At 34.5% G+C, this 27,959-nt stretch overlaps 3 protein-coding genes across 7 annotated transcripts; 2 read left to right on the top strand and 1 right to left on the bottom strand.

The window, feature by feature from the left end:
• The first annotated feature begins 1,639 nt into the window (after positions 1-1,639).
• Positions 1,640-6,900, top strand: LOC117123920 (galaxin-2-like). Of its 2 annotated transcripts, none has more exons than XM_033269994.1 (3): positions 1,640-1,682; positions 5,526-5,633; positions 6,690-6,900. In XM_033269994.1, exons 1-3 carry the CDS (start codon positions 1,655-1,657, stop codon positions 6,866-6,868), a joined length of 315 nt encoding a protein of 104 aa, XP_033125885.1. In that variant the 5' UTR covers positions 1,640-1,654; the 3' UTR covers positions 6,869-6,900. The 2 variants fall into 2 exon arrangements, with proteins under 2 accessions (XP_033125885.1, XP_033125884.1); XM_033269993.1 differs by lacking the exon at positions 1,640-1,682 and adding an exon at positions 3,666-3,798.
• Positions 6,156-27,567, bottom strand: LOC117123919 (dimethyladenosine transferase 2, mitochondrial-like). Of its 4 annotated transcripts, none has more exons than XM_033269991.1 (9): positions 27,490-27,567; positions 25,176-25,717; positions 22,392-22,631; positions 22,106-22,254; positions 20,861-20,953; positions 20,717-20,758; positions 19,930-20,075; positions 19,303-19,519; positions 6,156-7,140 (listed from the first exon to the last, which is right to left on the bottom strand). In XM_033269991.1, exons 2-8 carry the CDS (start codon positions 25,696-25,698, stop codon positions 19,306-19,308), a joined length of 1,407 nt encoding a protein of 468 aa, XP_033125882.1. In that variant the 5' UTR covers positions 25,699-25,717; positions 27,490-27,567; the 3' UTR covers positions 6,156-7,140; positions 19,303-19,305. The 4 variants fall into 4 exon arrangements, with proteins under 4 accessions (XP_033125882.1, XP_033125881.1, XP_033125880.1 ...); XM_033269990.1 differs by having other exon boundaries at positions 25,176-25,715; positions 27,425-27,542; XM_033269989.1 differs by having other exon boundaries at positions 25,176-25,715; positions 27,350-27,523.
• On the top strand, positions 7,147-17,519 carry LOC117123971. Its single transcript, XM_033270071.1, has 8 exons — positions 7,147-7,649; positions 7,891-8,071; positions 8,430-8,681; positions 9,091-9,300; positions 9,875-10,077; positions 11,709-11,823; positions 12,136-13,500; positions 15,165-17,519. Exons 1-8 carry the CDS (start codon positions 7,434-7,436, stop codon positions 15,545-15,547), a joined length of 2,925 nt encoding a protein of 974 aa, XP_033125962.1. The 5' UTR covers positions 7,147-7,433; the 3' UTR covers positions 15,548-17,519.
• Positions 27,568-27,959: the final 392 nt, after the last annotated feature.

Raw genomic sequence — 27,959 nt, 5'->3', positions numbered from 1 at the left:
AGTGAATAAATGAGGAAGATAGAATAAAATAGTGGAGTAAAGTTCGGAGCATAAAACCAGAATTTAAGGGGATTAGAGATAACTATACCTTCATTTTACTCCTGCCTAACAATAGTCAATGTTAGGATGTGTGACGTCAAACAGACTCCTACGCGTCCTATTTTGAGAATATTTAGTTTCGAAATATACCGCGACTTCGGACTAATATAGCTGTAGGCCTAATAATAGTATAACTGTTTCCTTTACTGTAGTACAGTGTACTGACATACTCAGAAACATTATTCGTCCATATATGCATACAGAGATTTGTTTTCCGCCGGCAAAATATAATAAAAACCACAAAAACTTACTTATAATTAGTGTTATTAATCGGCATATCTTATAATAAATATAGGTATTTCCCACATAAAATATTGATTTTTAAATTCAATTATTCAAACAAAACAATTTTCAAACTGGACTTAAATGATTCAGCAGAACTGGTGCCTTTAATTAATTTATTCAGGTAAGTTGTTCCATAATTGCGAAGAGGCAACTGGAAATGAACAGATGCCTACTATGTCACAAGTAGGTTCTTCGATGAACACTAGACCCAGAGTGCGTTTTGGGGTAGTATGTATCAGATCCATTATATACTGTGGTTTATTATGAAGTATGGCCTTAAATGACTAAAAGTATTTTTAAAACAATTCGTTTAATAATTTCCAACCAATGAAGGTTACCAAGGACAGCTATAGGTGAGATGTGTTCATGCCTCTTTTTGTGATGATTCTTGCTGCACAATTTTGTATTCTTTGCAGTTTAACAATTTCTCACTTAGGAGAACCGAACAGTAAGGTATTGCATTAGTCTTCGTGATGATGCAACACATTGCGTGGGCGAGCTTTTCTTGGTAGCCAAGTCTTGCTGTCTTATAGACTTTAACTTCCTAATAGCGAGGAAAGAGTTTTAACAAACAAAATTAATAATGAGGTGATTGAATAATGGACTAATTGGTTTACTTACTAATGATTGATCAATTAATAATTAATGGATTAATCAATTAAATCAATTGATAAATAATTGGGTGGTAATTGATTGCTTGATTGATTGATTGATTGATTGATTGATTGATTGATTGACTCATTCATTCATTTATTCATTTTCTGACGTTTTCATTCATTTATTTATTTATGTATTTATATTTACGTTCATTTTATTTGTTAATTTATCGTTTGTATTGCACTTATTTCAACATGTGGTATGCAATCATCCATTTAGAATGTATTGTTTTTATACATACATCCCTAGGCCTAATACTGTATTTACAAATTATTTATATGTTCACTAGGCAAGACACTATTTCTGTTCTGATATCTACCAAGCTTTCCCCATATTACGTTTAAACGGGAAATACCGTACTGCACATCGTTTCTGAGGAAGATGCAGAACAAATATTAAGCCGAACTGCACTAAACGTCTGAGTTAATTAAACCACATACTATTTCATTTTGTATTTAGGAGTAGAGCAGTAATCAAGAAGAGCGAGACCCAAGGCATAGGAAACTAGAATACCTATACCGTTACTTATTCTAGGAAAAATCCGGCCTTTGCAGTTCTTGGAACCAGGGTACTGAATGAAATCTTATGCTGTAAGAAATACCGATGAGTGAAAATGACAATAATTGTTATTAGAATTACCGGTAAGTCACTATGATTAACTTTAACCAATCGCTAATAGACCAACTTGTACAGGTGTTTATAAGTCAGTCATGCTGAAGAGGACATGGGACAGGTTGAAATATTCATGTTGAAATAAATTGTGTTTTAAAAGTCTACTCCGTTTCCTGTTTTCTTTCTATATATATATATATATATATATATATATACGGTGATTATGATGATGATGATCGTGATGATGATGGTAATGGTAATGGTAGAATATTTGTAGAGCGCCTTCCACAATAAAATCGCCTCAAGGCGCTGACAGTGTCAGACTACGAATCATACCGAAAAAAATAAGAATAATAAACCAATAAGCCTATGGCGGCCAAAAAACGGCATTAAACAACACGCGTGCACAAAAGGGAAGGAAATGCGCACTCCCGATGATGATGACAATCGTAACAATGACGATGATAATCATGATGATGTCGATGATGATGATGATGACGATGATGCTGATGACTGTGATGATGATAATAATGATGATGATGGTAATGTGATGATGGTGACGATGATTATGATGGTGGTGATAATAATGATGGTGGTAGTGATAATGACGAGGATGATGAGGATAGAGATAATAACCATGTCATCTTCTTTGTCCTAGCCACCAATATTATCATTAAATTAATTATTTGAACGACACACAAAGTATGCGTTTCTATATAATAATACAGTAGTAGTTATTAGTTTTAGTATCCACACGATAATTGCTATAATAAGTACTGTTCCAGAAATTCTAAGAAACCTCAACGATTCTTAGAATACAGGAATACACACTTGAATAAATATGCGTGAAAATGAGTCATTATATAAAAGTACTCAGCATAGGGAAATCTACATTTTCATCCAAACTAATTCAGAATGTTAAAGTGGTCCACATAATATAGCTCATCGGCTCGAGTGCTTGCTATTGATAGTGATGTTGGGCGGTGGTGTTGGTGATGAGTGGCATATTTAGAATTTTAAAGAGAAAGGGAGGGCACGAAGCAGTGTCGAAGTCAATTTTAAGCTGTGTCCTGTCCGATTCCGCCCCTTATTTCAACACTACTAATGCTATTTAGTTGTGGGTCCAGAAATTTGCCGACAGGGGGTCCAAAATGTTCGACAGGGAGGTCCGAACCAAGGGACCGACTAGAGCTTCAGTCAGGGTTCCGGAATAAATCTCCCTCACAAGGTTCACAGGGGAGTTTTTATGGCCCAAATTGTGCTTTTAGTCAACAATATTGCGGATTGTCAACCACAATAACGTTATTTGGATAGGCAAATTGTTATTTTTGGTCCGAAGACCTCGTCGCGGCGTCGGACGACAGGGCCCGGGCCTATATGACGAGGGGAAGGGAATTCCCCTTCCCCTGCAGACATCACCACTGACGTTATTATCATATAAAATTACTTCAATTAAATTTATAAGAACATACATGCCCGCTAGGGAATTTTCATAATACATTTTATATAGAGGCCTATAGCCTAATATCTGCTCTATTAACATCCCACCAATGCCGAGGTATCGATAATATGATATGTAAGATATAGCCTCCGATTCATAGGCTATTGCTACCATGATTGCACACACCAAAAGCTGTCACCCTGTAAGCTTATTTACCAGTAAAATGAACATATTATTATCATAGATAAAGAATACAAATAAATATGAAAGAATACTAAACACTTGTTGTGAGATATCATGTTAGAGTGGGATAATCTGACTGACTGAACTTCACGCTTGTTAGGTCAAACCTCGGTTATGATTGTTACAGGACACGGCAATATAATTCCACCACTAGAACGCTACGTAACCGGATTTAATAATATTCAGCTATTGCAAATTAAAATCGAAACCTGCCGCTGCCAGAGAACGTATTTCACAAGTCAGGTCTAGTAGGATGTCGGGAATTCCCACCACTGCGTATAAATGGTCGAATCCATGCATGGTTTTCATTCAGTAAGTTACAGAGAGTTGAACGGATAACAAATATTGAAACTTAGCGAGAATGATTCGAGCAGCTAGTCAATCGCTGGCTATGTATCGATTAAAAATGGTGCAACAAATGTTGGTATTGATGATGTTAGTTGTCTCTGGAGTAAATGCAGGTATGATTCAATTTATTTTGTATACGAGAATGTCCTAAACAACAAGTAATCTTTTAACCATGCAACCTTATTCAGATTCAGATTTCTTTAGTTTGTCTAAAAGTAAATTACAGTAGGTGCAAAATACATCGCAGAAAACACTAAACACAACAATTAATGTTTTTGCAAGGACTTAAGCCTATTCAATCAGTTTAAATTCTATATTTACTGGCTGCTATTAAAACTTCTTATGGAGAATGATACAAAGTAATTATATGATAACAGTTAATTTTGCAGACCTAATGCCTATATATACATGTATAAATGGATATGTATTATAGGCTATATAAACAAATAGATAAATAATTGTAACCTCGAACATATAATGTTCGTATCAAGCATCGTTCTTCAACGAAATGTAGGCCCTAAGTATTTTATTTATTCACACCCTTTTTAAAAAACGGTCAGCAAAAACTGGCTTATGAGAAAGTTATATAATTGTACAATGTAACGAAAAGAGCAGCTAAAAAATAACATTTGTTATTCTAAACTTCTAAATCTCAAAAATTATTAAAATTGCTGATTGTTCGGTTTAAAGAATCCAAACTAAAACAATATACCGTAGTTACAAAGGCCTAAGTGAAAAAAGTGTCTCTGGATTGAATACTGTATAACTATTTTTGTTCATACCCTATTATGCTTACTGTGCTGAATGATTTAAACGCTAAAATAAATCACATTCTAACCACTCGTGTCATGAAATCCAACTATAGATACTGTTATTAGAACGTAAGCCGATGACAACTGTTATTTCTTAGTTACTCTACCTAAAATATTGCGGTTAATATTATCGTTTACTCGCTTTGACAGATGCTTACGACTCAGTGACCTGAACACCGTAGTACAGGCGTCCAGCCTACCATCTGTAATTCCTACTGTTTATTATGTAAAGGAATATCACTTTAGCTTTGACTAACATTCTTGAACTCTGATTAAGAACGATTTACTTACGCTCTTTAAAATTATATATGTAAGTAATTTACCGGTTTCATTACATAACATATAGTATATTGCAATGTAATGTAATAATGAAACTTAATACAGTGGATTTATGCCGTTGCCTCCGTCCAAACGCAATGCTCATAATAAAGAAGGACGGAGTTTATATTCAAGAACCACAGAATAAAAGAAGGATTACAAACGCTCTACAAGATTGTCGGAATTAATGAATAGATATAGGCCTAATGCAGCTCACGGTGCAGAACCTGTCTCTTATACACATCTAGATGTGTATAAGAGACAGATATATATATAGGCATCAATGTGATGGGTGCACGTATGTTTCGGATTATATAGTTGAACAGCATTAAGTAAACAAATGAAATACCAAAGTTGACATACCACGATTATTAACCAGAGCTCCATTAAGGACCGTTTTTAATTTTGATTATTATTGATGAGACGATAACGCTTTGCATAGGTCCAGCCTATTATGATGCAGCTTTCTTATATTCTATTGTTTCATCTCATATTCACTGCTTACCTTTGTTCATTGCATTTATATTGTATAGGCTCACAGATTGTATACTATATCACCACTTTCTATTGTTTCTGTAATATTTATATATCATGATGCCAGTAGTGTCTACCGTCACTATACGTTGAGAAAGGTCGCACGTGCGACCGAAATATTCGTGATAAACCAATGGTATATTTTGCCTAACTTATACATTCACTCATTGTTTTAGGGAAATGCGTAATTGGTAATACCTTCCAAAATTTTAACGAGTACACCCATACGTGTTGTGATGGGGTTATCTATCAAAAACCCATGGACGGAACTACCAACATATGCTGTAAGTTGTTATTTTATACTTCAAAAAATCCCCTATATAATGATTTTTATATATCGTATATATTCAGTAAACACCAAATACTGTATATATACTGTATTTTAAATATGGGTTTCAAAGCCGGTAGGGCAGGATTTTTAATGGGGACAGGGGGGTTTCTAATTTTTCACAAAAGGTCACTTTATGCCCACATCCACTTCTGCCCCACCATAGTTGGGTTAAATTTTCAAAATATAACACCTCAGATGTCCAGAAATGGCAATAAAAATACCAAGTTAAAAATATTTGGAGTTAATTTCAAAAACTTTCATGCAAATAGTAAGATTTAGTAATGATTGTAAAGGGCATTTCTGGAAAAGGGGGGTTTTTTCGAAACCACCTCCCCACCCCCCCCCTCCCCTTGGCTACAGGCTTGAATTTTTGTGGTGTCAATGCTTTTGATTGTATCAAATTTACAAATCAAATTGTGCTTGGTTTATTAATACTTAAACAGTTCTACAATATTTACGCAGAATACTATGCAGATACTTACACCTTGCTGTTAGAACATAATCTTTTATTCACTCAGTTCACTCTACAAGATATAATTGTACAGTACTACAGAAACTACAATATTCACTGAATTATAGAAACTATACATTATATAAATCTTATCTTTTAAAATTTAGATCATTAATCAAATGGCAGGAAAATATTATTATTCATTTAAAAATTAAAACAGACTAAATCTTATCTTTATGATAGCCTCAAAACTTAGTGATTTACACACGTTCTATACAAAAATCGAAAAATGATTGTGAACGTTTTAAGGATGTATTCAAAGAATACGAAACCAGTATTATTTATATAATAGGTCTTATTTATGAGACACTTACTGACAAATATGTCTTTTGCCCTTATATGGACATCATATTCAACATACCAATTCCCAACATTTTTTTACTGTACTTTTATATACTATTAAACCATTATTTTAGTAATTCATTGTTACATTAAACTAAATTTATATATAAAATAATGAATTAATTGAATAATAATTGATGTATTTATTGATTTTAGGTGGCCAAGAGTATCTCAGTACACATGCCTTTAAGTGCTGTAATGAATTAAGGAGGCCGGTATCTTCACCAGACATGTGCTGCGGTTTACATTGGTACAACCCTGAAACACACGGTTGCTGTAACAACAAAGTTTATGACAAACGAACAGGTAAATCGCTCGGAATCTCTGTACTTTGAAATGGTTTGCTTGTTTAGGTGCCTATCTTCAAATGCTAATGTCCTGGTTCTAACTCTTTCCAATTCCATAGATTTTCCATATTTTCTAAAAGCTGGATATATTACTTCATAACATTAACAATTTAAGTTGTTTTTACATTGTTTCAATTACAAATGTGCATACGTTAGAAAACATGTGTTCAAGACATGCATTAGTTCTATTTCCAGATCACCGTCATTTTATAATTCTTTTCCTCGTGCAGTATTTTCCTCCAATCTGTATTCAGTGGTTCCTTGGAAGAAGAAAAAAAAATATTGAAAAGTTAAAATTTAAAATTTATTTGAAGAGTTTATAAATACACTGCAAAAACATACTACTGTAGTTCCATGACAGCAGCATGTACAATTCACATGAGATAGTATAAATCAGCATATATTTTGCATAAATTAATATTATTATGTTATTAACACCTTTCCTATTAAAGAAATAAAGAAAATCCATAAATTAAAAGAATTACATTCAATTACAGAACGCTGCTGTGGTAGAGACAACGTTTATAGCATTGCAAATCAGACATGTTGCCGAATGGACAACCAAATATTACCCCCCTACAACTTCACTGTACTGGATGGTCTGGGAGAATGCTGTGGTTCCTCCCACCTATATGACCCTAAAACACAACTGTGCTGTAAGGAGACCACTAGGGTTAAAATACACAACGTGAGCAGACACGATGTCAACGAAAGTTCATGCTGTGGCTTGAATACTTACAATACAAGCGGTGAAGTTTGCTGCAATAAGGTAAACTATAGAAGTAAACATTCCATCAGAATGGATACCGGGTCACTATAACGCTCGATAATATAATTAAGCAATAAGGAAAGAATATGTAGTGTATACACTTGCATATAAAAATTTTTCAGTGCTGTTACTTACATTATTTACTATCAAGAGTCATGTACTATGATAAATTTTTCCAGTATGCTAAAGGGATAATATACTGTGTGTGAAGTACATTAGAAGCTTTTCTTTTAATATATAGGTTGTAAACCCTAAAGAATCAGGTAAACAATGCTGTGGAAAAGGTCTCTACATTCCAGACGACGAGCTCTGCTGTAGAAATGAGCGAGTTTCAAAAGAAGGTGGCTTAACAACCTGCTGTAATAATAGAGGTTTTGACAACAACAAACAAATATGCTATAAGTATAGAATCTATGATAAATGTAAGTACTGTACCTGTACTACATTACACAAATACAATTAGAATAAATGTCTCGTATGTTTATTTTACATCCAAATATGGGTATGATGATGTCATATCACATCACATCTACATATGGGCATGATGATGTCATATACCCATATATGGCTGTCATATTATACCCATATATGGACATGATGTCATATTATACCCATATATGGGCAATTCACATGTATTTTTGACAAAATGTTAGTGTACACAGAGCTTAAATGGGCTATTCAACCAACTATGAATATTTAAGTTTTTCCATATTTATGTTTGGCATATTTTAAAAATTGTTATTAAATACATATGATGTTCAATTTTCTCCTAAAAATCAGTTGATATGCCCTGTGAAAAGCCAGATGTTTTGCGTTACACTGCAGTGCCTTACAACACGTACAGGGACAGTTGTTGCGAAGGCGAGATTACTCAAGGCATACCTCAAAAAATTCAAGCTAGGGGATGCTGTGGAAACAAAAGCTATCTGGAAAACACTCACATGTGCTGTAGCAGTAATAACCAGTATGGTTCAAACCCGAATAATATCCTGCATGAACGGTCAGCACCTGGTCTCCGGTGTTGTGGGGAAGGTATGAAATTTTTACACATCAGAAAAATAAACTTGTAATGACTCTTAATGTCTGATACAGATTTTAAACTGCCATGTATTTTGATAGTGTATTGTTTTTTTCACACAAATCTGATCTAACCAGCTGTTGTATGCCCATATATAGTCATGACGTGCCCATATATAGTCATGATGTGATGCCATCATGACCATATTTAGGCATGTTGCATGCTTTTTAGACAAAGACTTATGATTGCTGAATGCCAGACAATGCTTTACTTTATCAAAGCTATCGGTCCATGTGCATGTTTAATTCATTTCACACAGATTAACAAATGGGCAAAAATAAAAGTTCTAACCTGCAGGTAGGGATACACATATTTTAAAATGACTTGAGGTACCAATGAAAAGGTTTTTGAAAAATCTTACAGGTACCTACAATGTAGAGAGTGAGCTATGCTGTTCTGATACACCACAACCTAAGGGGTCGAATGACACAGCGTGTTGTGGAACGCGCAGTTATAACTCAAACACTGAAATCTGCTGCCGTGGTACAGTTCTTTCAAAGACCCTTGGAGACGCTTGCTGTGGCATAGAGGCATACAACTCCTTAATGGACACATGTTGTGTCAATAATTATGGTAAGAAGAAAGCATATATTTAAAAGAGATTTCCAACTCATCCTAGGTTCAACAACTGGATATGAAGAGAATTGTGCAGGTGTGTGTGCAAAAAGGGAGGGGCAATGTGACAATACAGTATAGTGACAATTCTTACTTGTAACACCAAATTCATGCAAGAACAGGGTAATAAGAATTCAACATAGAGGGGGCCCAGGGAGGGGCTTTCACAGATGAGGAGTCTATACCACCTCAGAAAATTTATGATTAGACCACCTTTAGATTACCAGAAATGGCACTTTGAGAGCTAAATTTGGTTAAAATTTTCCGGTTTTCTCCAATTTTAAAAAATAATTTTGAAATTTTTAGGGGACATTTTTTCTGTTTAGAATATGTTGCTCACCTGTTAAAAGCAAGTTGCCTATGTGCAATTTATTTTTTTAGAGAGTAAAAATGCTTCACAACTAACCACTGGAAATATTTCAGGATGTTTATGTTTTTATCACAATATGCATGAATGTAGTGTGATTAATTATTATAGTATGATAACATGAGGAGCTAGTAAATTCACTTGCATACAATTTTACTACTTCAGGAGAAACAGAAATGTACAGCAACAAAAGAGGTCTGTGTTGTGGCACTTTGATATACAACCCCACAGAACACATTTGCTTCTCTGATTATACTGGCTTTGAACTAGTTCCTAAGATAGAAGAAGATCACGATGATGTCTGCTACAGCTGGCAAATGCCTCCTGTTACCTTCAACTCTACAATACAGGTAAACAAGGACTTGTGTTAAAACATAATGGACCTTTCGCTAAACCCTGCCACTTGCAGCTAAGGTCCTACCGACTAAACGACAATGTTAAATCATACGCAAACATGTGGGTTTGTCGGACAACACATGTGCTTGTTAGACGCACATATTCTTGGCACTGTTCTGATTGGTCAGTCAGTCGTTAAGTTTGATTGACATTCCAGAAATGTCCATTGGCCCATGATAGTAATACCATGGAGGTATTATTGAGAAGGAGATCACTTGAAAATACTACGCTCACGCAGCACTATGCCAATGAACCGGGAACAAAGCTGCCGCAGTAATACGCCCGTGCGCGATCCAAAGGCGGGGAACACATTGGTTTGTCGCGTCAAAGAGATCTGTTGCCGAGTGATCTCCTTCTCAATAATACCTCCATGGTAATACTGAGGTTTAAGAAAGTTGAGATATGCTAAGAAAGTCGATGCGATTCCACGAAGACTGCAACGCTATCTCCAATGATACACTCAGAATGCCACCGAGAACCAGCAGACAGTATTGCATCATCAAGAGTTCACACAGAGGAGATGAATTCGTTGAATGAGCTGAGTGTTTGGCTAATTGGTATGCTTCCTGCTTCTTGCATGCCGGGTTGGATACCCGGCTCTGTGTCGAGTATTGAATTTGGGTATTTTATAACAAAAAAAATGCTCAGTTCCTTGACTAACCCCTTCAAGAGAGTTAGGGGAGTTAAGGACCATGGTTGTATCAGTCTGTATCCATTTAATGTCTATTCTAGGGGGGAGGCTAATTATTAGTCACTAGGCAAAAACGACTATGTGGCTATCTTGCTTCCCCTGCTGAAAAAAAAAGAAAAAAAAAGGGTTTGCCGAGTTCCAAGATACTGCACTATGTTGAGTCAACAATCATGAACAATAAAATGATGGAATTAGTTCTTCATTCTAAAATGTAGAGTGAGAAAATACTTTTCATTATTTAACAGATACAAGTTCAAGTTCTATTTTTTTTTATGGGGTAAGAGAAATTTTTATTTCTATTAAAAAGCCGTTGATTTGAATGTTGTCAATCTGCAAACCACATGTTGTCCAAATTCATTAAAAGCTAGTGTAGAAAATATGAATCTATCTACTGTAGATGTATTTTATACACACTAATGATAGCTGTTGAACACAATATCAAAATCAAATCCTGGTCCATTTCCATTTAAAAACCGAAAGGTCCACTGATTAATCTCAGATAAGAAAGTATAATACATACTCCAAGTATTGAAATACATGCCATCGTGTTGGGATTCAATATTTCGACATTAATTATGTCATCATCAGGAATGATGATGACATAATTAATGTCGAAATATTGAATCCCAACACGATGGCGTGTATTTCAATACTTGGAGTATGTATTATACTTTCTTTTCCATTTAAATTTGTCTAAATTTTTATATTCACTTTGATCATTCCCATTAAGTGCTGAAAAATTTAGATGCCACTGTGAAGTGAACAAATATGATTAAAGAAAATAGGAAAACTTATATATAAACAGAAATTTCTTGAACAAATATTATAAATACATATTTGAAACAATTAGTATTCAACTTTTAAAAATTACACAGTATGTTGTGAAAGATAAGTGTTTTAATTTTTTAACAGGTGTATGCAACACCAGGGACTCCACTGAATGAGGGAGATTGTTGCAATTCTGAGGGCTTCAACCCAGACACACATATATGTTGCTCGGCCAAATTGTACCTTAAAACTTCAACAGGTAAGAAATAATAAAAAAAATTATAATGGGATGCATTTATTTTAACTAATATGATTAGGTATATGCATTGACCATTAACAACAATTGTTCAGTAAGATGGAAAAATTAGGAGCATTCCTCTATTCTAATTGTCACAAATTTTAGTTTACTATCAACCATAATTTTCATATGACAAAATGCAGCATCGGTGAGACAATAAACATGAAGTTCCCTCAGTGTTGGAACCAAATGACTATTCATTATTAAAATAAGGCTCACACATTTTGGAGTTATATATCTCATATTTGCACTGTCTATGTAATATATTTTCAGACATGGTTTGTTGCGGTACAGACATCATGGATGAGAATGACACTACAAAAATCTGCTGCGATAAATCATTGCAATCAACAGAACATCAGAGGACAATGTGCACGGGACAAACATCCCACAATTCATCAGAAACTGTGTGCAATGGTGTACGACATCCTGTTGCTAATGGAACGTGTTGCGGTAAGCAAATCCTAAACATTAGCAGTGAGATCTGCTGTGGGAATCGACCCCAAGACAAACATAATTCAACACAATACTGCTGCGAGAATGTCCGATACACCAATGAAACGGAAGGTATGCAATGCTGCGGACCGGTACTGATCAACCCAACCACAGACCGCTGTTGTCAATCAAAATTCATCTACAGCAAAGAAAATGCCTCCATGTGTTGTGATCCTAACAACTATGACAGAACCAGTGGAACTTGCTGTCAGGGGATCATGTATCCAGGCATAGATGGTGGAGAATGTTGCGGTCAGAGAATTGTTCGTGATCCAGAGTCTGAAACATGTTGCGGAGGAGTGTTTGTGGATTTAATAGAGATGTATCGCTCAGGCTTCTTTTATCCTCAAATATGCTGTGGTGGGGTAATGAAACATGCAAAGCACGATCAAAGTGTCTGTTGTGGTGGAAATGTAATCAATGGAGATGATACCGGCTGTTGCAATGGACGACTTATGATCAAAGAGAGACAAATATGCTGTGGTGGCGAGGTTCAAAACCTAGCCCATACCAATGAAAAGTGCTGCGATAACAAACCATATGACAACAGACTACAAGGATGCTGTGACACAATTCTTTACAATATTTCTGATTCAAGTTGCTACAATGAAACAGTAACTATCAACACCAACAGTACAAACGATGTCGCAGACAACAACACTACTGCAGACTACCAACCATTAACTCAAGTATCTCCATCTCCAGTCGACATCGGCGTCAGAGAGCTATGTGTGGAGGATGAGAGTCTTGGATGTTGTTCAGGTTTGCGGTATACAAAATCTCAGCAAGGATGCTGTAACGGCACCATCTATCAGCAGTCCGAGTCAACCTGTTGCGGTACAAGAGTTTGCCACCTTGCCAAAGGAACAGAGTGCTGTGACTCAACTAACTACAATCCAGAAGAAAAGATCTGCTGCCATGGTAAGCTACATAAAAAAACACCAAATGCTGCATGCTGTAAAACAAAGGTGTTCGATCTAAGGAAAGAATTCTGTTGCAAAGGTGTACCAATACCAAGCAAAAGACTGACGCCTAAATGGTCAGAGCATTGCTGTCCATCCGGCCAAGGAATCAGCAAATTAAATGGAACTTGCAAAGAGGTGAACAGTAGTGATGCTGGTTTAATGGATGTCGTCTTGCCATGTAACTATCTATTCTTTTGTCTTTCTTCTTTCTGGGGACCTTAATTTCCTTCTCCTATAAAAACAGATTTTAAATATGTATTAAAATAAACATTCATTTCTTACATGTTGACAGATGAGGTCACAACCGAGGTCAATGTAGGTAGTGATGTCATCAGGTAAGGTCAGCATTGGAATTCGCAAGTCCTAACAGATAAAAAAAATGCTTACTGCATGGGAATATATTTAGAACTTCTAAAAAGTGTGGTTAAGGATTGGTGCACTCTTTCTACTCCAGAGACCTTGGTTCAAATCCACTATTAGGCAGTTATCTTATGGCTGAAACAACTCTATTCTGTAAGCCTCTTAATGAGACTTGCCTTTATAAAACATCATGACAATGTATTATTTAAAGATATACTGCCTATATAAACTGAAAATTAACTTCAAAATTTATATCAGATCTAATGAATTTATAAATTCATGTTCTGCTGCTCATACACTGTCTTTTACTGAAGAGCATCGATGAATTGTAAAAGGTTTGTGCAAAAAATATATATGAATTAAATGATATTATATAATTTATGCATTTGTTAATGACAGAGGACATTATCAAAAGTAAAATAAAAATCAAGAATTTCTTAGTTTAATACAGGCAGTATTTCCTTATTCCTGGCCGGTTGCTTGTTGGATGCATATGAAACAATTACACAAAAATCAAACACATACAATGCAGGCTGTTCACACGATATAAATAAATAAAATAAATACTTGAATTAATTATACTTCCTACTTACATCCCCACCCTTAACAAAATCATCAAAAATCCCATGTGCACACCCAGCTAGCATTGTCTATATAACTTATTCTACCTTTCACTCAAAAAGCTTAGATATCGTTTTCACTTCTATTATAAATTTCCTAATCTGATACATGTATGCTTTCACTGTCAGCTTTTTATGCATCCAATATTCCCTTATTATTATTTTATGATATTATTGATAATCACTTGCATCATTCTTTCATTTCCATCACATTATCTACAATCTTCCTCCACTGCCTATCTTCATCATCACTGATTATCAACATCAACACAATCATCAATACCACCACCATCATCATCTTCTCCTCCACCACTTTCAATAGAGTAGAACAACAAATTAACGGAGAAGTACAGAAAAGGAAAATTTGCATGGATTTAATAGATAGTTATTAGATAACACATTACTAATCACTGTCATTATTTATTTATTTATTCATTACTAATTCGACACAGCTAAAAATATATACAATGTATGAAATCGCTTGGAGAATGTCTAGAGCAAGACATGAGCATGGCCTAACACCAAAGGTTGTCCATTCTGATCCCCAAGTCAAATGATAAAATCTGTGAATACATACATGAAAATAAAAACGATACAAAACATTAACATCATTAAATCACCAAGAGTACAACCCTCCTCCTCCATTCCACTACAGCCATCGCTGCCACCAGCCCCTACCACGATTTTTTATCATCATCATCATCATCATCATCATCATCATCATCATCATCATCATCATCAATCAGATTATCAATATCCTCATCAACTTTATCATTGTCCTCCTTACTCATCATCCATTTTCAGTGTTACTGTATGTTCTTTGGTAGAAATTTTAATTCATTAACTTTTCATTAATTTACAGTTTGCAAACAGTGCTCTAATTGTCCCCAGGATAGCAAGTGGAAGAAATCATTGAAGAGTAAACATACAATATTCAGCTTCACGGTCGACTCCTGGGTGGCCAAGAACAAGTACATGGACATCACCGTTAGCAAAGTTAAAATCATTAAAAAAGACAAAACAACTAAGCACAAGAACTTAACTAAACTTCAATTGTCCTCCAAGTGCACATGCTGTAGACTGGAAACTAATGTACGATACATTGCTATGGTAACTGAAAACATCAACAGCAACTCATTTCGACTCAGCAAAACAGACAAAATTTATAAATCGCATATAGATCTTGAAGAAAAGATCAGAAAGTACATACGGAGGAAGGCAGAGTTGAAGGAAAACTTTGGTTGAAATAAAAAAATACAACAAATTTGTCACCAACTATGACATCACAAAATTCCCTGCTGGGTATGATTACAATAACAAATACCAAAACTCCTATTCTACAGCACTGGGCTGTTTTGAACGCTGTTTAAAAACTTGACTAATAAAGTCAGCTTTAAGATACTTTATATAACATGTGTATACTGTGAATGTACAATGAATTCATCAGAAAACATTTTATTTATTATTATAATAAGACGATAATTACTGAGAGTATAAAAACTGCTAATCTTGGCCTAGGTCGGAAAACACAACAACTTTGATGACAAATTTGATGTATTTAGCTCTAAATTAAATTAATATATTTAAACATTATTTAAAGTAAAATCCACATACGCAATATGATACATGTGGGATATAAGCATTCCATGGTGACTGAGGCTGGAAGACCAAATACAAATTGTATTCAGGGTGTGAAGTGACGTTTCCTGAATATACAGCATATTATTTAACACACTACCATAGTAAATAGCAGAAAATAAATGTAAGGATCATCTCAAATCATAAATTTTACAACCCACTGTCCGTAGGAAGTTAGCACTTGATGAAATAAAAAAAAATCATTCCAGAATAATTGCTGAGAATGGTTTTTACCACTTCAGTTCTCTTAACCTCTGCCAGTTCTTAATCTCTGCCATGTATACTTATGCTAGTACAGGGTACATGCAATTATATTTAAAAATTAGATTAGAATGTTTATTATCCAATCAATAGGTTAACTTTTGATTACAATGTTTAGAGGATTTACTTATGGTTTCAACAAATACCGTAAAACCTTGAATAGAGTCCCTGGGATTCTGTTGTTAGGACCTTTGTATGGCTTCCTTTTAAGATGGGCCTCTTTTTGAAATGGGCTTCTTTTTGAGATTACTTTTGCAAACTAAAGAAAATGGCTTCTTCCAAAATCAGTGCTGCAAATTGTTTAATTGCTATTATACAACTATGAAATTCAAAAATCTGTTTAATGTTTTTAAAAATGTTTCACCATGCTGGTACAATGAAATAATACTGATACTGACATGCTATCATAATAATAAAAAATAACGTCAATATGAATGTAAGAACTATCTCAAAAGAAGCCCATGTTATGTTGATTAAAAGCACATGAGCTTCTTTTCGAGATTAAGACCATAGGGTTATATGTTTATAATATAAATATAATAAATATATATTTACTGTAGTTATAGGTTAATTCTGTTAACAGTAAGAAATATGGTAGGCTCTTACATTAAGAAGAAACCTGCTCCATTTTAAAGCATGGGCAAATAGTATTTTATCTGTCCATGATTAAGTAAGCTCTAGTGGCTATATGAAGAAATGGTATTTAACATTTAAAATAGGTCCCTCTATTACCATCTGTAATGTATGGTCTTTGATCATTACTTTAAATTAAGTTTAGTAACGTTTATTATTAACTTTGAGGGCTAACTGTGTATTATTTTCAATTTGGTGCATTATAAGGTTTTGATGATTAATAGCGTCTTTAAAACTGGACCTAATTTAATTTACTATGCACAATAATGCTTCTTGATTTTTAAAAATTTGATTAATGATATTATGTGGTAGCACCCTCTAGATACCTTATGTTAACACCAAGGGTTAACACCAAGGGGTTAACACCAAGGGGTTAACACCAAGGGGTTAACACCAAGGGTTAACTGCGTCTTATTTTCAAATTGCTGCATGATACGGTTTTGATGATTATTATTTGTCTTCAAAACTGGACATAATTTAATTTACTATGCACAATAATTCTTTTATGATTTAAAAAAAATTTTATTAATAATATTATGTGGTAGCACCGTCTAGATACCTTATGTTAACACTAACATCACCATGTCATTCAGGGTAGTATTATTTGTCGACTGAAATTATGTAATTGTGATATCATTGTAGTCTGTTGAGTACCTCATGGAAATAAAAACTGCATGCAAAAGAATAATTTTAGAAAAGATGTGCTGACTCTTCCATTGCTTTTATTTTATTCCTTGATTATTTATAAAGCGCATTTCTTTTCAGATACGAAGCGCTTCCTTCCTAGGTCGTTAGGTACACATGGTTTAAGTGCTGTTCCTGTAATAAGCGCAGGAACAGGCAACCTCACCAGGTAATCATTTATACTCCTGGGTGGAGAGAAGAAATGCAGAGAAATTGCCATGCTCAAGGACACTAGCGAAATTTACAGTGAGGGATTGAATCCCCGACCTCAAGGTTGGGAAACTGAACCATTCCAACTGCACTTCTACAAAATGCTTGTTTCTAAAGAAACTGTTGAAAAATTATTATATTAAAACAATAAATTAGACAAAGGTTCAAATCAGTGGTGTATCAAGGAGTCTTGAAGTGGGGGTACGAAAATAAAGTGGGGCCTCGATGATCAGTTAAGGGGGTGCTAACTCGCAAAATAAGGTGATTTTAGGTGCTTTTTAACAACTTGACTGTGATTTTTTTGGGGGGAGCCTGGGGGGGGTGAGTAATTTTTGGAGGGGGCCACTGGTTCAAATAAGATAACAGTCACCAATGTATTACAGACCAAAGGTTCTATTTTCAGTGATCTTGGGAAGAGGAATGAAGTTCAACAGACTGGAAGAATACTTCACCTGTAAACAAATGGAAACAGGCAACCGACTTTCTATGTGAGAATGGGTGTAATAAGTTCAATTCAATAACTATTTGCACCAATAAATTGGCTATTATCTGCTCAACAAGAAATAATAACTTTTACATTCACCTATGTACAGTTGCAACAGCCACCAAAAAAATTCTTAATAAAAATTTAAAAATAAGGCCAAATAAAAAAAAATTTATTGTTTTGACTACAACAAAAAATATATTTTCAATGAGTTAAAAAGGCTGGAATAGGCCTATCTTGCTGGACAGTAGGCGATGCGACAGTGTTATGCGATCATTTTGCTCTTCAATATAGATTTTAAAATGGTCTTTGTTATACTTCAGTGTTTTTCTACTTTTTAGGCATAAACATATTATTAGGAAAAAAAAATTTTTTTTAAACAAACAACTTTTCCTACCGACCTATCCATTTTTTGGATTTTCCTAAAAATTAGGCAACACAAGAATTTTCTTTTTTTGGTCTAAGTATAGATCAATGTGTTCCAAGGAAAGCAGTACTGGAAGGCATTGTTGGCAGAAGACATATCAAGATTGATAGACGAGCAAAGCCTAAGTGCATATGGAAGGAATGAAGATTTGAAATGTTCGGTTCTACAGGAATGTGGTAAGAAGGTTAATTGTCTGCGATTCCACAGTTACGTTAAGGTGAGAGGAAATTTTTGAGAATGTGATCGGAATATTGAACAATTGGGTGAAGATAAAGAGTTCAAATCTTCCACAACCAGAACTGAACATTCAGTAACATTTATTTCGTAATGGTCATAAGAAAAAAACATACATATGAAAAATTATATTCTTAAAATTATTTAAAAAAAAAAAAAAAAAGCGAAATTAGACCATCATGGGGATCAAAACTAGAAGTAGAACTTGTCTCATATTGACCCCTAAAAAAATAGAATAGAAAAAATAATAACATGATCAAACATGCCTAAAATACTCATAAGGCCTCACACAGGTTCCCAGTCAGTTACTGAAATAAGGACGTTTCTATTTTGAAAAGGAGTTTTAGGATTAACATGGGCTGGTTATAAGAATAATAACCTAGCGAGCATGAGGAATTGCAAATTTATGATCAATACTAAAAAACTTACAATTCAATACATATCTTGCAAGAGGCTATTCTCGATGTCGTCGGTAAGTGCCGAGTGGTCCATGATCTCTTCACCGATCCAGTGACCGTTGAAAGAGTCCAGGTGTAAAATATGCGTGAACATCCTTAAGTAGTCCATTGCTTTCACGTCACCGGTTCTTGTGTGTTTGTTGTAGCCAAGATCAATAAGTACGTACCCACTTCCCGGGGCCCAGACTCTGGAAAACGTCAGAAAAATAAAGCATTTGCTGATAAATTAAAACCTATGATCACTGTTACTAATATTACAGAATGGATCTTCTTGATGTCGAAGAACCTTCGAACAGCATTGCAAAGTATCAAATAAAACATTAAATTCCCAGAGAAATTAGATATTAATGTGATTTTAAGATAGATTTGAGTATTTTCCCAGCTATCCACACTAACATATTTGAATTATTTTGTTCTGTTTTCCCTTAAGATTTGTTGTGGTCAAGAAAGGAGTGTTCCGGCGCGGCCCTGGCCCTACTAATGCTTTCATCAATATACCCGAAAATCGTATTGTTGAATTTTTAGAACTAAATTGACATGGCTCCACAGAGTATGAACTTGTGAATAAGAACACTAAATTAATAGGCTTATTACATACTCTAGAATCTGCAACAGATTCTGTTTTCGCTTTGTCATCAAATTGCGTACAAAATATATGAAAAGAGAAGCTTCCTCGGCACTTAGGCCGTTCTCGGTGATCAGCTCCATTCTTGGTGTCAGCTTTACTAGGCAAATATTGTCAACCTGCAAAAAAATATATCACTTATAATTTTAATTTAACTTGTATCACATGATCTGCCTCCTACAGCATAAAAGTAATATACAAGTCTCCCTCTAATAAAAGACCCCTCCAATTAAAGACCACTTTTCTGTGGTCCCAAATTAAACAAATGTCTCATATTTTTGTTGTTCTAATTAGAGACAAAAGCTGCTAAAGACCATGAAAACCACAGCCCAAAAGTGGTTTTTAATTGGGGGGGGGGGGGAGACCTGTACTGTTTAAACAAATACCTAATTCATAAGAGAAAAATGTTCTAGCTATAAACAAGGATATCTGTTCTTTTTTTTTCTTGTTTCATCTTTTAGGTTCAGGGCCAAGATTATACCAATGGCAAGCTTAATCACTTTACTAAGTGACAATCCTGCCACAAGACAAACATATAAGCAAGATGCTCTAAATAAATTAAGTGTCATTATTTAGGAGTGGAGAATTTTTTGGTCGTGAGAAAAAATCCTGTTGCCATAACAGGAATTGAACCAGGACCCTTGGTGGTCTTCTTCTGTGGTCTGTTTTCCCTCATCCTACCTTCCATTGTAAATTGTCAAAACAAACACAATTGAATCATTTACAACAACAAAAACAAAAAACAAAAAACTATTTGTACCTTAGTGAACTTTTCTTGTAATACTATTGATGATTGGCCAACCTAAGAACAAAATAGAGAAAAAATTAAGATTTCGACAATTTTTTTAGATCACAGTGTGTAACATGTTACTAATAGATTTCTTACAAAATAAACAGTACTTACTGTGTGTAGACATTCTATGTTGAAACCTATTTGCATCAAAACAGAAATTGCCTGATATTTTGACATATTGCTTGTTGGACCCTGGGTTAATGTCTGAAAAAAAACCAAAAAAAAAACTAGAATCACATTCAAAAGAAACATCAAACATAAAGAAATATAAAACTAAATAAACATTTTGAAATTAATATATTATTAATTATTAATAGATCACTCCTATGATGCTTTCCTGATGCAAATTTGCATCGTATAAATTATTGTTGACAATATAAAAATCAAAGCAGCAATTGTAATAGCCCTTTAGTTTTCATTCACTCATTTATTTATTTATTCCTTTTCAATCCCTCATTTATCATAACATGAAATGAAAACAATAAATGTCAAGATTATCTATTTTATCCCATACTTATGATATGGAATTAATACAATAAAATTCCTTTTAATTCCTGTATAATTAATTCATAAGATTATCTATCAATAGTTTCAACTATATTTAGAAGGCCAAGACATACAAATTAAAACAAACCATTTGCTATGAATAAGAAATGGTAAATGAATTTTCTTGTTGTAGAGCATTAAGGTAGCAAGACTGAAGTTTAGGGTTAGAGAGAAGCCAGCTCCGCCAAGTAGTGCTTTGTATATAAATAAAATTGTTGGAAAAATAGGCATAGGTACACACTTGAAACTACAAAATGACATGATTATACATTCCTGAAGATGACATAATTAATGTCCAAATATTGAATTCTGACACGATGGCGTGCATTTCAATACTTGGAGTATGTATTATACTATCTTACATGATTATAATGTATCATTATAATCATGTAAGATCATATAATATATCATTAAGATCATATAATGTATCATTATAATGTATCATTGTCTAAAAACCTGTGGAAAGAAAGGTCATTATTATTGCATACCTCTACCTCATAAGTAATCTTTTGTGTTGTTGTGTTTTTTTTTGTTGTTTTTTTTTTTGTGCTTATCTGTATCTTAATAACGTAATAATTTGTTAACTCTAAAAATAGTATTACTACAGTAATGTTGTTTTTTATTTAGTGGATTTTGTTTCAACACCAATACAGTAATGAATACTGTTATTGTATAATTGTTTTGTATAACTTTTAGTCTCTTTTAGTTTAGTTGTTTTTTTTCTTTCTCATTGAACGCACCGAAATGTTGTGTGCCACTGAAACAAAAGTGTATGTTCAGTTGAATAAATAAATAAATAAATAAATGTACCTCAAGAGTCTTTTGAAACATCAAAATGTTGAATTCTGCCGGTCCAAATTTGAATACTCCAAGCTTCTGCAACACTAAGCTTGAAATTATGTATAAATTTGTCCTCTCAGTCTTCAACGCTATGCTTCCGATGACCTTGATAACAGGCTCTGAAATTAAATTTTGAAAAATTGTTAATGATTCTTTTTATATGATCCTTCAAATATTTTTATTACCTGTGCATCAGTTGTTAGCGCAAATATGACTGAAGTTTAAACTTGAAAAAATACCAGAAAGCTAATCATACCTCTATGCCAGTTTTTAAAACCCAATTTTTGTTCAAAAATAGTTGACAGGTCAGTATTCGCATCCTTGAAAGATTTCAGCGTGCGTAGTACTGTGAAGCTGTCACCTGTGACAACCTGATAACCTTTGCCCTCCTCGGCTTCTAGTTGATTTAGTACCGGGTACAGTTCGGGTTCCTTCTCTATTGCAATCAGATTATTGACTCCACCTTCTAACAGATGCCTTGTTAATACACCAGCCCCTGGACACACAAAAAAAAATGTTTTTCAGTAACAAATTAATACTGAATTAAAGATTAAAATGCATAACTCCTCTTTAAAAAAAAAAAAAAAACCTTGACGAGCCTTAGGGCTCATAGGGCTGGAGCTTATCCTCAGTTTCTGTAGCGTGAAGCAGATGAGCGTGTGGTAGTCCACCATAGTTTACTCCCAGCAATTTGCTGGTACGCATTGATATAGCTGGGTAGAATGAAGCAATGTAGATAAAGTGTACAGTAGTTATAACGTGTTATGATATAAACCTGGAAATACACCACAAACCTCCAAAAACCCATAGCAAACCCCATTCAAACCAAAATCCCTTGATTATGATTGTATCATGTAGTATACAGTAGATTGGCTTGGTATCTCTATAAAAAATTAAATAATTTTATGTTCATAAGAACCTATTTTTGATTTCTTGTGAAATATACCTTAAAATACAGCAAACCCCATCCAAACCACTTGATTATGATTATGATTGTATATGTAGTATAGTACATCCCAGTAAAATATTTAATTCATTTTATGTTTACAAGAATCCATTTTTTGGGTAAAATAGTTTAGTTTTGTTTTTGCTTAACACCATGACCGATATGACAATAGACAATATGACATAGTACAGGCGAATTCGGACACATTTTTTAAAAACTGTATTAAAATCTCTATGTATTTTAATGCATATGTTAAAAGTTTTTAGTTGGGTCTGCCAAAACCAATACATTACTCAACAAGGGTCCCAAGTTAGAAGAATCCACATCCGGAAGATCTGTTTAAATGATTTTTCTTTAAAGATATCTAAATATATTTTGCTGTACATGGTGAAAACCATAATGCTTGGGAGAAAATTGATAACACAGTAATACAAATTTGTTTAAGCATGCAAATATCAGCATGAGTGCCCGAGTCCTTCCTGCCGATTTCCAGGACACTCTGCAGGTGACTAGGGACTCCTAGGGCGCATTAAATGTGATCTTTCGATTTCTCTATTTAGAGAGAAATTTAAAAATAATTCTTTAAATGTTCAAAATGGATATAAAGTTACTGCATACTGTTATTTATTCGCAATAAAACATTTCATGGACTGTAACACCTGTCCTGGAGAAATCGTTAGATGATACATATACCCGGATGTTAAGAAGAGCTGCCCTTAACACATCAGTTGGCGTGATCGAATCACTAACAACCTTCTGTATGAGGATCTACCAAAGGCGTACGGCACTAGTAGGACGCTGTCATCGTCATCATCCAGAACTTCTTGTAAACCAGCTTACCTGTATTCTTTTAGAACCCACGCATGTTTGAAGGAGCAGAGGCAGACAGAAATTAAGCTTCATAAATTTACCAAAAAAAAGATTCTGGTTTAGAAAAGACAAATGAGCTAGTAGCAAGTATGCACATGATGTATGGATGATCCATGCTAGGGCTCGGCTGTGACAGACCTGGTAAGTACAGTATGGTAGCCAGACATTAACAAAACACTGTACACAGAATAGTGAAAGAGCTAATATTTCTATGCACGTGTAAGTCATATATAACGTTACACAATTTATTATTGAAAAATTGCATTAACATCATATTTTATAGTGGTCTTTAATTGGAGGGAACATTTTCAGTTGGGTCCACCAAAACCAGTCTTTGGTCTCTAAATTGGAGGGAACAGCTAATGATGAAAGACAGGCATTCAATCGGGCAGGGCCACAGAAATATGGTTTTAACTGGAGGTGGTCTTTAATATTCAACCATCATATACAAGGAGTTTGAATGGGGTTGCAGTTTGGATGGGGTTTGCAGTGTATTTTCAGGTATTTTTCACAAAAAAATAGGTTGCTATGCTAATGAACATAAAATTAAAGTAAGTCTAATACATAATGCAATCACATTCAAGTGGTTTGGTTGGGTTGTACAATTTGTTTTGAAAGTTTGCAGGGTTTACAGTAGCAATATCCCACAAAACCCCTACTTCGGCACAACCTTTTAGGGACACCGTTTTTCAAGAGTAAAACCTATTTCAATACATTTGGTACTGTAGTTACTTGCTTGCTTTTTATTCTGCCCTTTTTTGTTGTCTTCTTACCTACAGTATTGTTGAGCGCATGAGATCTCGTATATTTGCGCTATGTACAGTAAATCCATCTACTATTATTATAATAGTAAAGAAAAAAATGTCCCCTATTTCCAAATGCAACTGTGTTTGGGAAATTTTTTTTTCTGCCTTATTACCATTTTACAGTATGAAAAAAATACTAATACATAAAAAGCAAGTTAAATATTATCTGAATCAATATTTCCTAATTGCTGGAACTCCTTTTAGCATTTTCAATCTAAATATTATCGGACTCAATCTTATAATTAAGATATATTACGGGAGTTTTGGTATTTTTCTTAATTTTTTTTCTTAGGCGATAACTCTACATGGCCAGCATTTGCCTTTTGGTTATCTCTTCCCTCCATGATCTATTTTGAATTTTGTGATGTTTTTTTTTACTGTAATACTGTAGAGCTATGTTATGTAAATATATCCAAACCTGCATTGATTTCCAATATTTGGGAGTTGTCATGTTTTAGAGAGTCTCCTGGCCAAATTTTCTCCCTCATAGTTCTAGCAAACTCAGTCTTTAAAATGTACTTGCAGTTCTGTTGCCTAAGACTCCGACACTTCTTTCTTAAGTTCACAACCTCTGAATCATCTTTATAGGCTGATGATACATAACTCCGGCAGCAACCATAATATTGTGGCCAGCGGACTAGATTCTGACAAAGATTTAAGGTATTCATTGTTCTGGATCCTAAACATAGGACATGATGAAAGGGAGCTGTTAATGGTGCCGAACACCTTCCTGAAGAAGTGAGATTCTCATAACTTGATATTCCTTTAGGATGTATCTTCTGCACTATAGCAGGGGTTATTCCCGCCTTCACTCCCTGTTGAGCAGAAGTTGTGCTGTATGAGCTTAACTGCTGAATTTGTAGTAGGTGTAAACGATTTAGACATCGTAGTAGTTGAAACCCTCGGAACCAATGGTGAGTGCATGTGCTGCAGAGAATCATGTTGATGACTGCAATGTCTGTAAGGGGAAAAAATTGATTAATTGAATGACTAAAAATATTTTAATACTGAAAATTATAATATAATAAATATGTATATTGACTTAACAGTAATAAAAAAAGACTACGGGAAAGTCAAACAACATGTTTTATTAATGTCAAGTCACCAAGGGAAGCCTAGACCAGGCAAAACATACAAGAAACAAGCAAACTTCAAATTCTCACTGGTAACTAGTATGTTAACAGTAGCCTACCTGTAATGTATAGGCCAAGTCTCTATTTTCACCAAGACAAATAAAACACATTTATCCTGATTTTCTGGATAAATACATCATGATTGATGTAGTGCCTCTAGCTGGTCCAAGACCCATTCTGAGCCTGAAGCCTAGAGGTGGAATTTTTATCAATGAGATAACAAAATTATAATATCTTTATTTCCACCAAATATGAGATAAGCTTCCCAAATACTTGGAATTTGATATTTCTATTGCATTGCCATGTGAAATAAAGTTTTCTGTAGACAGTGTGTTGGTGTAGTAACAGAAATCAAAACTTTGTAAATTGTGAAGTTTTAAAAAAGTGAAATAATTTGGTTTTAGGCTTTTTATTTAAGGCTTTTAACCTTGACTGACTTTTTCAGTTTTGACATGCATTTTGATAATAAATTCTAATCCAGTAGTTAGTAAAGCATTGGTACGTATTTACCATGCTGCGTGCGTGGAGGTTTTTCAAGTGATCATGTAAAATTGTAAAAATTGGTTAGCATCCTTATGTTATCAATTTTCATGGTAGGGAGGGAGGTGTTTTTTTTTTGCCGTCGAACATGAAAAGTGAGAGTCGCAAGGAAAAACAGCAAAACAAAGAAGAAGAAAACAACAGAAACCAAAATTGCATACCAGAAATTATGTAATTCATCTATAGCAAGCAGAAACTTTACCTGAATAACAGACATAATGCAATTATCTCTATAAATTTATAATCACGCACAATTTACTCCAACACGACAGGCATCATGGTCCTGGATGCCATGTGGCTACAGTATAGAACAGTAGAGCAAAGAATTGCAAGTGGTCTGGCTAGTGTGCGGATGGGCAGGGGGGTTTTATTTTTATTTATTTTATTTCAACAATATTTTGTGTGGGTGGTCCATCCAGCCTCAGCTGATCAATTGGGACCCTCAGACCTACATTAAATGGAGTTTGTGACTGTTTTATAAAAAAAAATTTTAAAAAAGAAAAAAAAAAATTGGGTCAGTAGATTCTCTGATGGTAGGGAGGGGGATGCTAACCAATTATTTTATTTTACATGGCCTAGGCCTAACTAATTTACAAATATATTATTATAGGCCTAGGCCTAGTCAATGCTTAATAAATATTTATATATAGAGGTGGTGGTAGGAAATACAGCACGAAGGACCTCACAACTCCCTGCCTCGACCACTACCAACCTGGCCTAGCCTAAAGCGTAGCACTACCTACCTACCTACCCAGCCATAAAGTATTGCCTTCCCCTTGCACTAGTCTAGCCTAGCCTAGGCTAGGCCTAGTACTGGCCTACAAATATAGGCCAGTACTACTACTACTAGGCTACTAGGCTACATCAGAGTACAGACGGGTACTAGACAGGCCTAGCCCTAGCGATTTGCTTAACTTACCTTGTCGATAATGTTTGGGATAATAAAATTACGATTATATGTAAAAAACATAAAGTGATAAATATCGGTTCTTACATCACATATATTAGTAAAACAATAACTTTAAATAAATTTTATCTTTATCACATGCACACCTAGCTCCATGCGGTTTTTGTTCGCAATCAATCGCTACCCTCCGACCTATGGAACGCCGATCGCGCAAAAATGCGATTCGCCAATGCCCACCTGATATCGCGTCGTCACAGAAAAAACGAATATGGCGCGCCAGGAGTGGCATAATTGAACATTACTTTGTAGCGGGGGAAAACGTCACTCAGCAGTGGAGTGGCAAAATTTATGCTGCAGTAACATTTTTGCTGTTACGCACTTTCAGTGACCAAATCAATGCTTCAGTAATAATGTTTCTTCTGCAGTGATCAATTTTTTGCTGTACAGTTATATAAAACGTCCTTGGATTTCTCACTCGATTGCTCTGCTGCTCCAGTTAGTATGGGACACAGAGTTTTGGTGCTACCTGTATGTAATCTTTATAGAATTTAAATATTTTTAATTCCAAAAATGATGACAATTGTGAGGAAATAAATGATTATCAATTGTCATTTTTCCGAGC

Source organism: Anneissia japonica, unplaced genomic scaffold, assembly GCF_011630105.1.
Source record: "Anneissia japonica isolate Jap-2015-1 unplaced genomic scaffold, ASM1163010v1 scaffold287736_len1891122_cov214, whole genome shotgun sequence".
In the NCBI taxonomy this organism is placed as follows: domain Eukaryota; kingdom Metazoa; phylum Echinodermata; class Crinoidea; order Comatulida; family Comatulidae; genus Anneissia; species Anneissia japonica.
This window is presented reverse-complemented; position numbering and strand designations above follow the sequence as displayed.

Coding starts and splice junctions, on each gene's coding strand:
- LOC117123919 (XM_033269991.1), bottom strand. CDS start 25,698: ATGATTCTCTGCAGCACATGCACTCACCATTGGTTCCGAGGGTTTCAA. Junction 22,255..22,391: donor TTTTAAAAACTGGCATAGAG/GTATGATTAGCT, acceptor ATTTAATTTCAG/AGCCTGTTATCAAGGTCATC. Junction 20,954..22,105: donor TGTTTCAAAAGACTCTTGAG/GTACATTTATTT, acceptor GTTTTTTTTCAG/ACATTAACCCAGGGTCCAAC.
- LOC117123920 (XM_033269993.1), top strand. CDS start 3,699: ATGATTCGAGCAGCTAGTCAATCGCTGGCTATGTATCGATTAAAAATG. Junction 3,799..5,525: donor TGTCTCTGGAGTAAATGCAG/GTATGATTCAAT, acceptor TCATTGTTTTAG/GGAAATGCGTAATTGGTAAT. Junction 5,634..6,689: donor CGGAACTACCAACATATGCT/GTAAGTTGTTAT, acceptor TATTGATTTTAG/GTGGCCAAGAGTATCTCAGT.
- LOC117123971 (XM_033270071.1), top strand. CDS start 7,434: ATGGACAACCAAATATTACCCCCCTACAACTTCACTGTACTGGATGGT. Junction 8,682..9,090: donor TCTCCGGTGTTGTGGGGAAG/GTATGAAATTTT, acceptor AAAATCTTACAG/GTACCTACAATGTAGAGAGT. Junction 9,301..9,874: donor ATGTTGTGTCAATAATTATG/GTAAGAAGAAAG, acceptor TTACTACTTCAG/GAGAAACAGAAATGTACAGC.